Source organism: Juglans microcarpa x Juglans regia, chromosome 6D (genome assembly GCF_004785595.1).
Source record: "Juglans microcarpa x Juglans regia isolate MS1-56 chromosome 6D, Jm3101_v1.0, whole genome shotgun sequence".
Classification (NCBI taxonomy): domain Eukaryota; kingdom Viridiplantae; phylum Streptophyta; class Magnoliopsida; order Fagales; family Juglandaceae; genus Juglans; species Juglans microcarpa x Juglans regia.
The window spans coordinates 37,706,856-37,722,804 of NC_054604.1; the positions used below are offsets into that span (position 1 = coordinate 37,706,856).

Consider the following 15,949-nt stretch of genomic DNA (forward strand, 5'->3'; position numbering starts at 1 on the left):
CACACTGATAATGTTATTAACAATCAAGATTGATTCTTTGACAAACATTACAGAAACAAAACTTTTTGGGACTGGTATAGCCCGAGTACCGCATGCCAGTTAAAAGTGTTACCCCACTCACTGGTTTTTTTTTTTCCAAAAGACTTATAAGCACTAAGCAGGAGATATTTCTTGAGCCAGATCCTTTCCTAGTTCTGTTGCGATCACATTGCAAAAGGGAACGTGAGCTTCTCTGGTGAACGCCCCTTCAATGCAAACAGTCTTGCTGGCTGCTTGAACAACTTACCCATTAGTAAATTAACCACCATGACTCTTGCTGCTGCTGGTGATTCGTGCAACCTTTTTTTCCCTGAAAGCTCTTCTCTTCTCTTCCCTGTAGATGTTTGAAAGAAAATTAAACTTGGATAATAAAAAACAGATCCATTGTCCCGGTCGAAGTGGGAATAAAAATCGAGCACATCGGCTATTTCATAATTTCTACCTCACAACATCTATAAGATGGGAGTTTTTTTTTTTCAATAAGTCCTATAAGATGTTAGATTTAAACCTACATTACGTACTAATGGATGTATAGATGCAATTGTTTAATTGAACAGAGAGAGGTTTGATCAATCATGAAGATAGTTTTGACCTTGCTTTCGAGATCTCCTCTCTTGATGGAAATTTCCTTTTCTTCCTCTTCTCCTCTCTTGATGGAAATGTTGTTTTCTTCCCCTTCTCCTCTCTTGATGGGAATTTCCTTTTCTTTCCCTGGTTGGCAGCTGCCCGTGATTCTTCTTTGCCATTTTCAACAACGCCATTATCCAAAGCCCCAATTTCTTTCGTAGTTCCAGCTGTCAATTCCTCGGCATTCTCTCCACCGTCATTTTCATTTGTACTTGAAACTTGCTGCTCCACCGTTTCTGAGAGCTCAGCAGGTTCTGCAGCTGGCTTTGAATTGCTTATTTTTTTCAACTGCAAGAAATTTCGTAAATAATAATAAGATAAAATTACCGACATTGGAATAAACATCATTCACGGCATAAAATATCCCAAAAATACGATCCAAACTAATAAATTTGGACAGAATGACTTTTCAAGAAAACTCATTCTGGTCAATGTTGTCATTGGTAGCAACAAGGCTTCCTGAACCAGTCTTGAACTACAATGTGGTTTTCTTCCATTAAATCCAACTCCCAGGATAGAACTGCAGGCCATTCATGTGCACACTGTCATTCCAGAGTTTTGTTTTGGATTTAGATACCAACATAACTGAGAAACTACAAGGTTTGAGCATTCTGAGGTGCTTAGTTAGAAAAATACATTTCCATTCACCAGGTGCAACCAATTTAGGCGCACATGGTATGGGCAGAAGCACTTGAATTTTGCTTGATCAAAGGTGTGGCTCCTCCAAACCTCCCTGCCAATTTCACCCACCCACCCACCCACCCACCCACCCACACACAACCTTAGCCAACGCTAAAAATGCAGCATTTCTAAGATCACAAACTACCTTTGCCACAAAAAAGCCATCCATATTGTGAACATGAGGATAGAAACGCCTTGTCTTTTCCAAAGATGGGTGTAAGCGTTGTTCCCTAAAGCGAATAAAGCTGATAGATAGAAAGCATAATTAGGTTCAGAAATCCACAAGGTTTGCAGCAGTTGTGGTTCACAAAGTGAATATTGTTACCCTGGACGCCCAAAGTCAAGCCCACAAGACACCAATTTAACATTCCTCTTCTTGAGTGCATAGTCAACAACTGCTTCATTCTGCAAGATGCAACCTGATGATGAGAAAGAAAAGAAAAGAGGGGAGGGGGCAAGTGTAATTTCCAATATTCAAGGTTGTCCTTATAAACAAACCTCCGTAACCATTATGGAGCAGGTAGAGTAAACAACATATCCCCCAGTTTTTGAATTGGCGTCTACCATGTCAATTGCGGCAAGTATCAATTGCTACAAAAAAAACAGTTTGAAAAGAGTTTAACATGCTAAAACAACTGAAATGATCATTGTAATGGGAAAAAAGCATATTGAGTAATTCCAACACACTTTATTTGGGCAAGAGAAAATGTTGCACAATCAGAATTTTTTTGCATATTTTAGCATTAAAACACAGTTTTTTTTTTTATAAGTAGCATTAAAACACAGTTCTTTTCAGTATCTGAAAAATAAGTGCATGAAGTGCAATACCATAATTACCTTGTGCTTCTACTCCCTTTAACTTATTTGTTTCTAACTAATAACAGTTCCCAAATTAATCTTCAAAGCTAAAAAGCACAGAAAGTACAAATGTACCTTCTGCAAGTGGGCACATTTCTGTATTTCATCAAAGCTTTTCGAGTTTTTAACTGACTCATCTTTAGATATAACCTGTAAAAAAAAGGTAGAAATCATTTTATCTTGTTAAATAGTTAATGAAAAACGAAAACATACAAGGAGATTAAATAGATCATTATCACCCCAATTGCTTACCCCAGTCCCACTACAAGGGGCATCCAGCAAAACTCTATCTGCCGTGTTGACACCCAAAACCTTGGGGAGCTGAAACAGGAGAATGAAACAACAAAAGAAAAAATGTCATAAATGGGTTGATTTCAAGTCCTTTTCCAAATATCTTTTCTGTTCCACAAGCACAAGCACCCACTTAACGACTTTAGCAAAATAAGAGACTAAGAGTCCAAACTCAATAAAATAAAAGACACCATGCTCAATAAATAGAAGTGTCCATAGAACATTAGACTTTTATCGACTATACAAGAACTATAGGAAACAGAAAGGCAAACCTCCTTCCATCATAGTTACAAACAACAGTGTTTGTCACCCCCATGCGATGCAGATTTGCAGTGAGTGACTTAAGCCTTGGTGCCTTCATCTCATTAGCGAAAAGAATTCCTGTTGAAAATTGTATCAGAACACCAGTTTTTCTTTCTTTTTTTGATAAGCAGAACTCCAGAAATCTAAAGGAATAGAAATATGGGACTTCTATATGATACTCAACTTCAAAGTGTCATGCATCTTTTCCACTCAGGAGATATGATAGAGTATACCCTCTAATAACTAGCATCATAGAATTTAGTAGTCTATACCGGCTAATATTTTCCCAAGTACAAGCATCATGATAGCTATGGTTTGTGTTTCTTTTTTAAAAAAACAAATAACAGATTAACAAGTCATTTGCCTTGCATTAATTTTTCTCATACCAGTAAAGCATGCCACTAACAGACATATAAATTAGTGGTTTATAAATAACTATATTCCATCCACAAAATAAAATGTAGGTAAAGGCATGAACAAAACTCATTATCTTCTCGCCCCAAAAAAAAAAAAAACACAAGGCAATTCTTTCTTTTCTTTTTTGATAAGTAACATAAGGCCTTTATTAGGACTTCAATTAAATATTTTGTACCATATTTCCCTAGCATATAAGGTAACACTTGAAAAAAATGTCAAACTGAAATCTGTTCACTAGATTGGTTGCTTTGTGCATTAAATAAATGGAAGCAGGATGAAGAAAATTCAGTTACAACTTTTTGATTGGATTGTTCAGCTGAGATTTAGACTTTTAAATATCTGGTACCAAGATGAATAAAAATGTAAAGGGGGGAAACAACTAAAATAAGAACATACAGGTAGACAAACATCTGAATCAAGTAAACTAATTAGATCTCATCACATACCACTATTTTTCATAAGAGCAGCAATATAAGTTGTTTTGCCACCAGGTGCAGCCCTGCAATGAGATATAACGAGGACTATGATGATAATAGTACTTGCAGAAGAGTTGCAGAAACATTCTGGCATTTGTATTTCAATATTATAATAACTTTAACACCAACAAGATACACAACCAAGCTGGAAATGCAATAAGCACATGCTACCAAGAAAAAATTAATTGTATTATGTTTTTTATTAGAAAACATTGTATTATGAATATTCGAGAAACTTTTTCTACTTATCAAAAGAATGTCCCAGAAATTATATTTTTGTATACAAATGTGTATAAGGGATTCATGTGTGTGCGTGTGTGCGAGAGAGAGTTGTACGCTTATATCTTCCACACCTCCATCAGAATGCCTACTTTAGTATTCTTTCCATTTGAGCCCAAACAGAGTAAATAGGTTCATCGTAACTAGTATGCATCTGTTTCACCCTCTTTTTCCTGATGTTATGTCAAAAGTGTAGCTACCCACCCCACTAGCACCACAAGAACTTTTAAGATGATCTACAACTTGCCCACTCAGTACAAAGAGGTGAACAAATTTGCACAGCTTGACCACAAATTCAAGGTACCATATCCTCTAGAAACTAAAGCCAAAACAACAGCTAAACATTTCATTTGCAAGTACAACTTACGCCATGTCAACGATTCGTTCCTTTTCTTGAGGAGCAAGGGCCATGACAGGCAAAAAAGAGCTTGCACTTTGGAGCTGTTAAAAAACACGTTGAGAGCCCGAAGTACATCACATAGAATACATAAAATGAAATAAGGTGTCATAGTTGAATTCTAACTAAAGAAACTGCATACCATGTAGAAACCAGCCATATATTCAGGAGTCGCACCAATGGGCACTTGTGAATCGTATACAACCAGTCCAACCTGCAAGTGTAACATAATTTTGTCTTCCACTGTCATGTATAAAGAAAGAATGGGAGAATGGAAAAACAAAGATATAAAGTAGTCCTTACCTTTGACCACTTGCTTAAGGGATCTAGGTTTACTCCTCTGTTTATCAAAACATCTGCCAAATCCCGCCTCCGTGTCTAAGTAGAGTCAAAACAATATTCTAGAGGAAGTAAGATATTGAGTAGAAAAATGTAAAACAGGTCACACATCAGCCTAGCAGCAATTGTCATATCACCTTTAAAGTGTTAGTTCGCAAACATATGGGTCGAGGCTTCTCAAAGGCTTCAATAATTTCCATAAGTTCAACAACTGGAAACATCTGCAACAGAAAGCACACAGTTATAAAGACATCCCAGAAACACCTCAAATGACTTCTTTTTCTTTTTTCCTTTTTTCTCTACGAGAGATGGGAACCTTGTGTGTCTCTGTGTGTATGTGAGAGAGAGAGAAAGTGAGAGAGAGGGATTCCCCACCTCCACTAAAGCCCCAATTAGGAAATCATTGTAGCCATAATATGAACTTAAATCCTTCTTAAACTGCTCGATGTAATCCTTCCTTGTTGTCCCCTCTTGCCTCAAGGCCTTAAAGTTCGAAAGCACTCGAACAACTGAAGATAAATAGTAAAATTAAATTTGAAGGGGGAAAAAGGCAGATAAGTTTATCTATAAGCAACATAATCAATAGTAGATGAACCTTGACAATAGTAAAAGCAGAAAAAAAAAAATTAAAAAATACTACTCACTCTCTTTTATCCGCCTTTGGAGATTTGGAAGATCAGGGGGGCGATGTGCCTCTACTTCAAGCTCCTAAGTTATTATAAAAACTAAATAGATCATAAGCCGAAAAAGACAAACTTCTATGAAATTCAAAAGTCAAGTAATTAAAATACAATGCATAAAATGGCAACAATAATCAACCTCCTTGGTTGGCAATCTGAACTCATCAGATTCCTCTTTAATGTTGAGCTGCATTTCCTCCACTGCTTCTTTTTCTGCCCTATCCCTTTCAGCATCAATAGCTCTGGACTTCTCCTCAATATCAGATTCGTCTGAATCTGAACCCAAGTCTGAGCCCAAACCCTTCTCTGTGCCAATATAATAAAATCACATCGATGATCAAATAACAAAAATGAAAATAAAAAAAATTAAGGCTTAATACTTATCAAAAAAATTAAGGCTTAACGATTGAGAAACAGAATACCTTCGTCATCACTTCCTTGGAGGAAATCATCAGCTAATGGATCATCCCCATCAGAAGAGATTTCTGAACCCGAACCAAAATCTTGCTTATCTCCGTCAAACACCTCATGTTCCTCTACTTCTTCGTCCGGACTATCAGAATGCTCGGAAAATTCATCTTCCTTTGCGAGCTTAGCAGTAAAAAGCTCACTCTTTTGCTTGTTTTTAGATGGGGACTTTTGTGATTTAGCACCCTTTTTCTTATTACCGGCCATTATAGCTGTGGAAACAGAGGATGAGCTGCAAACACAGTCCTAAACGTAAGGCTCAATGAAAAAAGAACAATACAAAGACTAATATACAATGTAAAAATGGAAAATATGCATTAACCTATCAAAAACGAATTCGACAGAAGTATATTTTCCACTGAGTTAGTTAAATCGGAACAAAATGAGCCTAGCCAAGACAAATATCGTTCATTCGTTAACAAGCTTCACTCCAGCTTGGCTTGAGAAAAAATTGTCAGGCTCGGGGCTAGAGGGCTCTTTCTTTCTATGACCCCATATTTAAATAAACTCATAACTAGTACCGTATCAAGCACACAAACACACAAGAGCGGAAATTGTGAAGTCCAAGGAATGATAGATTCTGAGACATAAAAAGTAACAAATATCGAACGCAAAGTTTCAATTCTAACGCACAAATCAAATGCCAAGCTCGACCAAACAAGTCATGACTGAATGCATTCCTGTTAAAAGGGATTTAGGCCAAAGCTCCAGTAGCTTACCAGGTTTTATTTCTCAGACAGAGAGAGGCTAGGGTATCAGGCTTTAGTCGTCGTCTTCGTCGTCCTAGCTCTTCGGCTAGGGTTTAGGGTTTATGAGAAAGAAAAAGAACAAGAGAAGAGACTCAAATTTTGAAGGGCTGCTATTATTTTTTGGGGTTGTACTGATTGGTTTGGGCTCTGCTTGAGTTCTTTTTGGATCCAATAAGTATAATGGGCTACAGAGTGGGCTCAGCCGCTCTGCGTACACTTTCAATAATGTGCTGATCCTGAACCTAATATTCAGGATATGAAAGGCTCTTGTACAAACCCAAACAACACATTATCTTTTTATTTTTTTTTACAAAAAAGTAAGATTCACATCCAAAGTTTCAACTCACCTTGAATTTTTGGGTAGAGTTATTCTATTTTTAAATTCGAGTGTAGAGCATATAATATATATCACTTAAATGATAATAATATTTAATTTATAAGATTTATATTTTAAAATTTATTTTTCAGATCAAATTATATCATGTAAGTATTTTATTATTTATGTATTATACATCGGTTTGAAAATATTTTCTTTCAATTAACCTATAAAACTCAAGTAGTTTCGACAACTCTAATGACATGCCCCCACGGCCACACAAGATTAAACATGAGACCATGCTATTGTGTTGATGATTACTAGTATTTGTCGTACCCCCTTCACAAAGCCCTGTCTTCTCCTCAAGGGCTCCTGTCACCGTGTCTGGTACACCAACAAAATAGACTGGTGCTCTTAACACTACATCCAAATCAATATGCCAAGTGAATTTAAGCTGAGAATCAATGGCCTGCAAAGCCAGAAAAGGAATAGTATATATCCCCTCGAGAACCACCCCGCCCCCACTAAACCTTGTTTGGGTCGATTGCACTCGAGTATTCATTCATTCATGATCACTGCTTGCTGAAAAACCCAATATGCTTCTCCAAGTAAACGAGCTGATCTAAGCATACACTGTAGACACAGCAAATGCTTCTCTTTGGACTATGTTAACCTTTCTCTTTCTGCAATGATAACTACACCTTGGAAACACCTACCTGTCTCAACTGGACCCAGTTTTCGTAATTATTTATTATGTCCGTGAGAGAGAGAGAGCCCAGATGGAAATCTTGGTTAATTCTGAGAGCATTAGTATTGAATTGATTATTTTATTATTTAAATTTTGATTAATATATAAATTTTTTACTTTTAGTTAATCATTCAAAACTTAAAATCTATATTAAATTAGTCATCACACTGTTTATAATAATAAAATATTATTATTTTTTATTTTTATAATTAATTAATTCTATTTTCATAACCTCTTACAATCTTCAATAATTATATTCATTTTCATTTTCACAATCTAATAAACAAAATTTCATCACACGATATCAAGGAAAAGAGTTGCAAGAGAGACAAAGAGCCGAAATATAATAAACAATAGATTTAGACTTGCTACAAGACTTTTCATATTTAAAAAGAAAAATGAAATTATTCTAACTCATATTTGAGATGAAAAGTCTTTGGCTAATTCAATGTAGATTAGTTATTGTTAAAATTAGTCAAATTTAAAGATGAAAAGACATTTGATCAATCTAATGTCAATGCTCTGAATTGAGGAAGTTAGTATTTGAATGGCACCAAAGAATCTTGGATCGACCATTAATTTCCTGCCAAGGATTGAGACTGAGATGGTTTTTGGTTTTTATGTTGGAAAGCAGATATCATGCATAGTGAAAAAGAATGAGATCATATCCATGCTTGTTGAAGTTTTGGCATTTTTGGAAGACATTAATGAACAAAATGTGGACGAAAATGAAATCCCATATCAAAAAGGAGAATGGAGATTTAAATGACACAGCAAGCAAAGCATTTTTTTTTTTTTTGAGTTGAGAGAGGAGAGTTTCGAACTTCAGACCTTCATTTTAGAGACAAGAGATTATATCAATCATGCCGCATACCTTTGACACAAGCAAAACATCATTTTGAGTTGGAGAAATGAATATATTTTGGTCCCATTCCAAAATCATGGTACAAAATCTCCACTGTTTTGCGTAAAATCTTCATGATCACCACCATTATTTCCCATATATATGTGGCCCTTGCTGTGAAATTCAAAGCATCCCTAAGGATCGATATTGAAAGTTTTTCCTCAAAAGTGAAAATAAATATTTGAAGCAGGATGAGGCCATTTTCATCAGTATTCACCAGAACGGTACGTTACCATCAAGAAGAAAGACAAAAATGATTGTCATCATATCCTATCACGATGATGATCTTCACCAATAAGGGCAAAGATTGAAAATTGTGAAAACCATTGTATCATTGCCCCATTTCCTCACCACTTTCTTTTCGCCGGCAATGATAAAAGCTTGACAGATCGGAAACAACTAGCCATTGACAACTAAACTCTCAATTGAAGCTAAGTTCCCATCCCATGGGACAGAAAACTGTCCTCCCAAATAAATATTAACTACGGTGAAATGGATATTTTCAGACTGTAAAGAAAATTAAAGAACAAATCCTAACAATCGCATTACAAGATAATTAACTCAATTTAAGTGATTTGGTTTTAAAAAATAAATTTAAGTGTATTTTCATAAATAACCAAACTTAGTCACGTAAAGAAGCAAATTTAATATTTACCCAAACAAAATAACACTTATGCATGAAGTCAAGCCATGCTATAGGATTGATGTTGGGAACGATAAGATAAGAAGAAAAAGTAGAGTAAAAATGAAATCAATCACATGCGAACATAATATTTACATGGTTCAATAACATGTCTACGTCTACGTCTACGTCTACAGAATTATAAATGATTTTATTTTCTTGAAATACGAATACATTGTGCATCAATATATATATGCAGTTGTATGGAAATACAATATATATATATATATATATATATATATATATATACACACAGGTGTGTGTGGCGAAATTTCAATTATGATAATTAGCACGTAAACCCTAATTAGGAGTCTAGTTAGACCGATTCAAGAGTCAAATCATGTCAAAAGATTTTTTCCAAAGGTTTCGCCCCAAACTCCCACGGGTAGGCCATGATTAAGAGAAAACTAGGCCATAAGGTATAAGTGCATTCATCCTATAATAATGAAGAGGAAACTAGGCCATATCAAAACCAACCACTAGATCATAAGCTGGCTATGAGAGATTGGCTCTAACAAATTTAAAGTTAATCTAATTATTTACTAAATGCACTGACCATCCACGTTATGACTTTTTTTTTTATTGTGGTTTTAAATAATTTCAATCCACATTATTAGTGAATGTCTAACATGCAAGTGAGTCTCACATTTATAAATTGTTATGGACGCCTGAATTAGTTTTTAGAATCTTTAGTAGCGGGGCGTCATTGAAAATCAACCAAAAAATCGTAACAAACTTTTATCAAATTGGGTCAAAATAAAATCAAGCTCCACACAAAAAGCCCAATAGTTGAGTCTGTTCATCATCTAGTTTACGACGTATATATACACAAGTTCCTTTGTTCATCATTTAGTCAACTCTATTTTGTGAACTTTTTAAATTTAATTTATTAATTTTAAGGAGATAATCATATTCCTGTTATTTCCATATTATTTTAATTCATTGTTATCGTGCGTCATAAATAGTGTATAATTCTATATGTTCACGGTAGGTTTTATGATTCTGTCGGAAAATTTCGAAATTATTGGGCATCCCAAGTCTCATGCGCAAGAAATTATCTTCAAAGTGTGAAGACAGGGTCACATCTCTAGCGGTGATAGCAGTTTGAATAAAGGGACAGCAACTTCACTTTAATCGACATGGAAGTCAGAAGTCATAACCACTTCATCAGGCCCTCAAATTCAAGCCCCAACAGTCTCCATTTATAATCTCAATTAGCTGTAAACCATCTAACTCCAATCCCTTAAATTCAGAATCAAAAATAAAACTCAATCCGACAACCCACATCCACCGGCAATACTTGTTTGTATAGAAGGGCCCCCCCCCCACATATTACTTCCTTTCTTTCCGTATGTTTTGAGGCAGTTTGGATGTTTATTAAGCATGAAGATACAACAATATTGAAATGTACGCAAGATTCATAAAGTGCCGGAACGTATGTATATTCAAGACTCATGAAAAGATACATAGCAAAAATAAAATAAAAGATGCTAGTCCTCTTTTTTGGGTCATTAGAGTCACGGTCGAACATATATATAAGTATATTTAGTTTCCACTGTTTATGATCCTAGAATACGTACGGCCACATTCTAGTTTTCTTCGAACCAGCGATTCAAATTAATAGCTTCCTCCACGTGATTTTCGATGAAGAATCTCTAATACAGCCAAGTGCTAGTTTTCTTTGAACCAGAAATGCAAATCGATCGCTTTCTTTACGTAGACGTCGATGAGTTCTATATTATGTTCCTATGTGGTTGGTTACAGTCGGACATTGACTCCGCGTATCACACAAGAAGTGAAGAGCCTTAAAAAAAGAATAGGACGGTTATATATATTGGTATAGTAAGGTGAGGTTGAAGGCATTGGTCGAGGGATTTGGCATTCTGTGTCCAAGAGAGGGAGAAGAAGCCATGGATGGTTCCGCTGAAAAGGGAGTACTCCCTCAAGCAAAGTTTCCCCAGAATCATGAACCCAATATTGAGCTAGCAGGTAAGCTCTCTCTCTCTCTCTCTCTCTGTGTGGGAAAATAGAAGGCCATGGTCACTTTAACCTTGGTTTCATCGTTCCTCGGGTTCTTTGGTGTGATTGACGAATGTTCCTTTATGTTGGGGAAATCAACTCATTACAGGACATGGTTACAGACATGTCTGGCTGATAATTGATGAATTTACATTTGTCGAATGGTTGTGATAATCTACACCGTGTTTTCTAATGAATCTATTTAGTTAAAAGGGTAGATATATAGAGAGACTGTATACTTCCCTAATTGCAGAAAATGAGGGCCAGCTGTCTGGTAAGCTAGCATAGTACTGGACAATGTAAACGACATTCTGCTGATCAGGACTTCACAAAGATACTGCAGAATTTTCAATACTTGATAAGAATTGTATGGTTAATTCATCTCTAATCTGGTTATAATTCCATAGAGATGTCAAGTCTTTCCTTGAAAACTGAACGAGAAATTAAATGAGAATGATGACAATACTAGCTAGCTAGGTGTGAAATACGATTGGAGTTTGCTATGGTACATTTCTTCATATGCTAAAAAGAACCCAGAATTGTAATTTTATTCTATTCAGCTCAACAATGAAGAAATAAGATTTTTTTTTTTTTTTTTTTGTGTGGCTGCATGATTTTTTGAACTTTTTTCATTCTTCTGTACAAGCAGGTGAGGAAGAAGTCAATGATAGCCCAATCGAGGAAGTTAGGCTGACGGTTCCTCCCACTGATGACCCAACACAGCCGGCCTTAACATTTCGAACATGGGTTCTTGGGCTGATATCGTGTGCCCTCCTTGCCTTTGTGAACCAATTCTTCGGGTACCGCCAAAATCAGCTATCAGTTACTTCAGTCTCAGCGCAAATTCTTGTGCTCCCAGTAGGGAGGCTGATGGCTGCATGGCTTCCATCAACGCCAATTCGCGTCCCACTTACAAAGTGGTCCTTCTCACTGAATCCAGGGCCATTCACTCAGAAGGAACACGTTCTGATCACCATCTTTGCCAGTGCTGGAGCGGGTGGAGTGTATGCAGTTCATATTTTAACTAGCCTCAAGGCATTCTACCGCAGGGAGATATCTACAGCAGCAGCCTTTCTATTGTCAGTGACTACTCAGGTATATTCGGGTTCTTCCTTTCGTTTCAATGTCACCATGGCAATATTATTATGCTTGCTTTTCACATGGCGGATATCAATGTTTAATGTACATTGTTCCTAGTAATATTTTACTTTTACCACTCTGTTTTGCATGTATCATGAAATTTTTAGATGCTTGGGTACGGATGGGCTGGACTGTTCAGAGAATACCTTGTTGACTCGCCTTATATGTGGTGGCCTGCAAATCTGGTCCAGGTCTCTCTTTTCAGGTGCAACATTCTCTATTTAGAAAAAATACCTTTGTTTGATTAAAAAATTAATCAAACAACCCAAGTATTGAACCAACTAATATACGAAATGCAGGGCATTCCATGAAAAGGAAAAGAGACCCAAGGGAGGACATACAAGGTTGCAATACTTCTTCCTGGTATTTGTATCGAGCTTTGCTTACTACCTCGTCCCGGGCTATCTTTTCCCTTCAATATCAGCTCTCTCCTTCGTGTGTTGGATTTGGAAGGACTCTATCACTGCCCAACAGATTGGTGGAGGCATCCATGGCCTTGGACTAGGTTCATTTGGCCTTGACTGGTCTACTGTAGCTGGTTTCTTGAGCAGCCCTTTAGCCACACCCGGGTTTGCCATCGTCAATACTCTGGTGGGATTTGTCTTGATTATCTATGTCATTTACCCGGCTGCTTACTGGAGTAACCTATACGATTCTAAGAAGTTTCCAATCTTTTCTCCGCACACTTTCGACAATACCGGTCAAATTTACAACATATCCAGAATTCTGAATCCCAAGACTTTCGACATTGATTATGCAAGTTACAACAGTTACAGCAAACTTTATCTTAGTGTCTTCTTCACTTTCACCTACGGGTTGAGCTTTGCAATTTTAGCAGCTACTATTACACATGTTGCCCTCTTCCATGGACGGTAGGCTTCTTAAATCATTTACGAATTCTGCTCTACTATACTGCTATATTGTGCTTTTGAGTTAAAAACCTTTATCATTATTTTCTTTGCTTTCTCTGTTTCGGTAAAAAAAAATCGAGCAGAACAATTTGGCAAATGTGGGAAAAGACTACCGCTGCAGCATCAGAAAATTTCTCGGATGTACATTCAAGGCTGATGAAGAAGAATTATGAAACCGTTCCACAATGGTGGTTTATTGCAGTCTTAATTCCAACGATGGCTCTTTCCTTGTATGCTTGTGAAGGTTTTGACAAACAGCTCCAACTTCCGTGGTGGGGACTTTTACTGGCTTGTGGGATTGCGTTTATTTTCACCTTGCCCGTTGGAATAATTCAAGCCACAACAAACCAAGTATGATCATGCCTAGACAATTATGTGTTCGGTGCATTTAAAAGGACACTAAACATGCTTTTATAATGCTTGCTCACAACTCCTCATCTAACACACAAAAAAAAAAAAAAACAAAAAAAGGATTAATAACGTTTTTCATTATGTTCTGCATTTTTGTTCACACTGCATTTCTCAATAAAATGTGTTGATGTTAATTGCAGCAAGTAGGGTTAAACGTGATTACAGAGTTGGTCATCGGGTATATTTATCCAGGGAAGCCTCTTGCAAATGTGGCTTTCAAGACATACGGCTATATTAGCATGGCACAAGCACTCAGCTTTCTTAATGACTTCAAACTAGGCCACTACATGAAGGTCCCTCCAAAATCTATGTTTATTGTACAGGTAGGCAATTTAAAACAGCAAACTTTTTCCTGTTCACATGTTTTTATAGATGACTGATATTTTTCACTTAATTTGTATTCTCAGTTAGCTGGAACTTTAGTTGCTTCAAGTGCTTACTTCGGCACGGCATGGATGCTTCTCACAAATGTCGACAACATCTGTGACGTATCAAAGTTGCCAGAGGGCAGTCCATGGACATGCCCTGGGGATGATGTTTTCTACAATGCTTCCATTATATGGGGAGTCATAGGCCCACTGAGAATGTTTACAAAAGAGGGTATCTACCCAGGGATGAACTGGTTCTTCCTCGTCGGCTTTCTAGCCCCTTTTCCTGCCTGGCTGCTTTCTCGTTATTTCCCCGAGCACAAGTGGTTGACGCTCATACATATGCCTATCGTGCTTAACGGCACAGGGGCAATGCCACCAGGTAGAGCAGTGAACTATTGGTCATGGGGAGCTGTTGGATTATTCTTCAACTTCTATGTTTACAGAAAGTTCAAGGGATGGTGGGCTAGACATAATTACATTTTATCTGCTGGTTTAGATGCTGGGGTTGCCTTTATGGGAGTTGTCCTTTTCTTCGCCCTTCAAGCCAGGGATATCAATGGTCCACAATGGTGGGGTCTGGAAAGCGGTGACCACTGTCCATTGGCTTCGTGTCCTACAGCACCTGGGGTTGTGGCTGAGGGGTGCCCAGTTTTCTGAGATCCCTTAGCAAATGCAGGTGGAGATGAAAAATGGGACGTAAAGGTGTCTCGGGGTTTGGAGTGTGGTAATGACGAGAAAAAAATAAACCAAAAGAAAGGGGAAGTTGGCCGGACTGGTAGTGTAGATGATGGGGGTGAGTGAATGCGTGTGTGTGTAGTAATGTCCACTGAATAACAAGGCTTTCTCTGTATCATAAGATCAAATTTAAAGAGCGTGGTAGAGTATAGACAGCAAAATGGAACGTAGCTCTAATCTTTGGTTGAGGAATTGTGTAAAGACTAGAAAAATATTCAGCAAAAAAGTCCAGGGCATTCTCCGAATTCCAACTGCTTCGAAGTGTGTCACAACAAACTGCTTTGCCTTCGAAACCATTCTTTTGGTTTTTTAGGCAAATGATTTATACACAAAATTTTTCACAACGCATTTCACAACAATGTATTAAATGAAGTGTAATTTTATAAAACACTATATAAAAGTAACATTACTTTACAAAAATACATTTATCTTACAACATTATTAAAAAATGTGTTGTGAAAATGTATTGTGTATATCATTAATATTTTTTTAATACTGTATTTTGGCTCGTCACATCTTATCTGTATCTCTCATAGTTGGATGGAAAGAGTCACAGATATTTTTGTACATGATATCAGTATCTATTTTGAGAAGATATTATTTACCAGTAATAACCCCACTGAGTGAGCATAAAGCCGAAACTTCGTAAAGTTTGTAAGATTTTCTTCTTGAGTACATATAGTTGTAGAGTATTTAAACGCCACGCAATCGTTTTAAAAAAGAATGAAGTTTATTATTAAAAAATTAATTTATTTTATGTGAATCTCATATTTATTTATTTTTTTTAAAGAAATTGAACAACATTTGTGCATCAACGGCTATAAATATCATTTATCACTTTTCCTAGAGAATTGTCACCAAAAAATTTAAGTACATCATCCATCACAACGTCCCAACACTATTATATCCACCCGGAACCAAGGGTACTCTATCCATGATCAGTGCTGCTATTGGGAGAGTCTAAAACTGTTCCATGATCAGTGCTGCTATTTTTTTCCTTCCTAGTTGTATAGAAGCATGAACAAGCTTTGAGTTAGCATGCCATTTTAATCATGTCAAGTTCTTCTCTTTAGCATATCATCTTCCTTTCTAGTATCTACCTCCTTTG

The 15,949-nt window shown here is 36.7% G+C and overlaps 2 protein-coding genes across 2 annotated transcripts; one reads left to right on the top strand and one right to left on the bottom strand.

The window, feature by feature from the left end:
- Nucleotides 1-137: 137 nt before the first annotated feature.
- LOC121235230 (26S rRNA (cytosine-C(5))-methyltransferase NOP2B-like) lies at nucleotides 138-6,731 on the bottom strand. The gene is given in 17 exon segments (XM_041131542.1): nucleotides 138-373; nucleotides 632-954; nucleotides 1,493-1,592; nucleotides 1,673-1,938; nucleotides 2,281-2,355; nucleotides 2,458-2,526; nucleotides 2,765-2,877; nucleotides 3,663-3,715; nucleotides 4,339-4,412; nucleotides 4,511-4,582; nucleotides 4,672-4,746; nucleotides 4,845-4,928; nucleotides 5,083-5,216; nucleotides 5,352-5,415; nucleotides 5,527-5,693; nucleotides 5,810-6,087; nucleotides 6,575-6,731. Coding segments are annotated over 16 exon segments (1,998 nt in total). The 5' UTR covers nucleotides 6,063-6,087; nucleotides 6,575-6,731; the 3' UTR covers nucleotides 138-297.
- Nucleotides 6,732-10,761: 4,030 nt separating this feature from the next.
- LOC121235900 (oligopeptide transporter 1-like) lies at nucleotides 10,762-15,085 on the top strand. Its single transcript, XM_041132333.1, has 7 exons — nucleotides 10,762-11,243; nucleotides 11,923-12,368; nucleotides 12,521-12,618; nucleotides 12,713-13,285; nucleotides 13,408-13,675; nucleotides 13,876-14,058; nucleotides 14,143-15,085. Exons 1-7 carry the CDS (start codon nucleotides 11,165-11,167, stop codon nucleotides 14,761-14,763), a joined length of 2,268 nt encoding a protein of 755 aa, XP_040988267.1. The 5' UTR covers nucleotides 10,762-11,164; the 3' UTR covers nucleotides 14,764-15,085.
- The last annotated feature ends 864 nt before the right edge of the window (nucleotides 15,086-15,949 follow it).

Bases quoted from the DNA above. Each gene is read 5' to 3' on its own strand.
- LOC121235900 (XM_041132333.1), top strand. From the start codon at position 11,165: ATGGATGGTTCCGCTGAAAAGGGAGTACTCCCTCAAGCAAAGTTTCCC. The intron at 11,244-11,922 runs GTAAGCTCTCTC...CTGTACAAGCAG, and splicing joins ACCCAATATTGAGCTAGCAG to GTGAGGAAGAAGTCAATGAT. The intron at 12,619-12,712 runs GTGCAACATTCT...TACGAAATGCAG, and splicing joins GTCCAGGTCTCTCTTTTCAG to GGCATTCCATGAAAAGGAAA.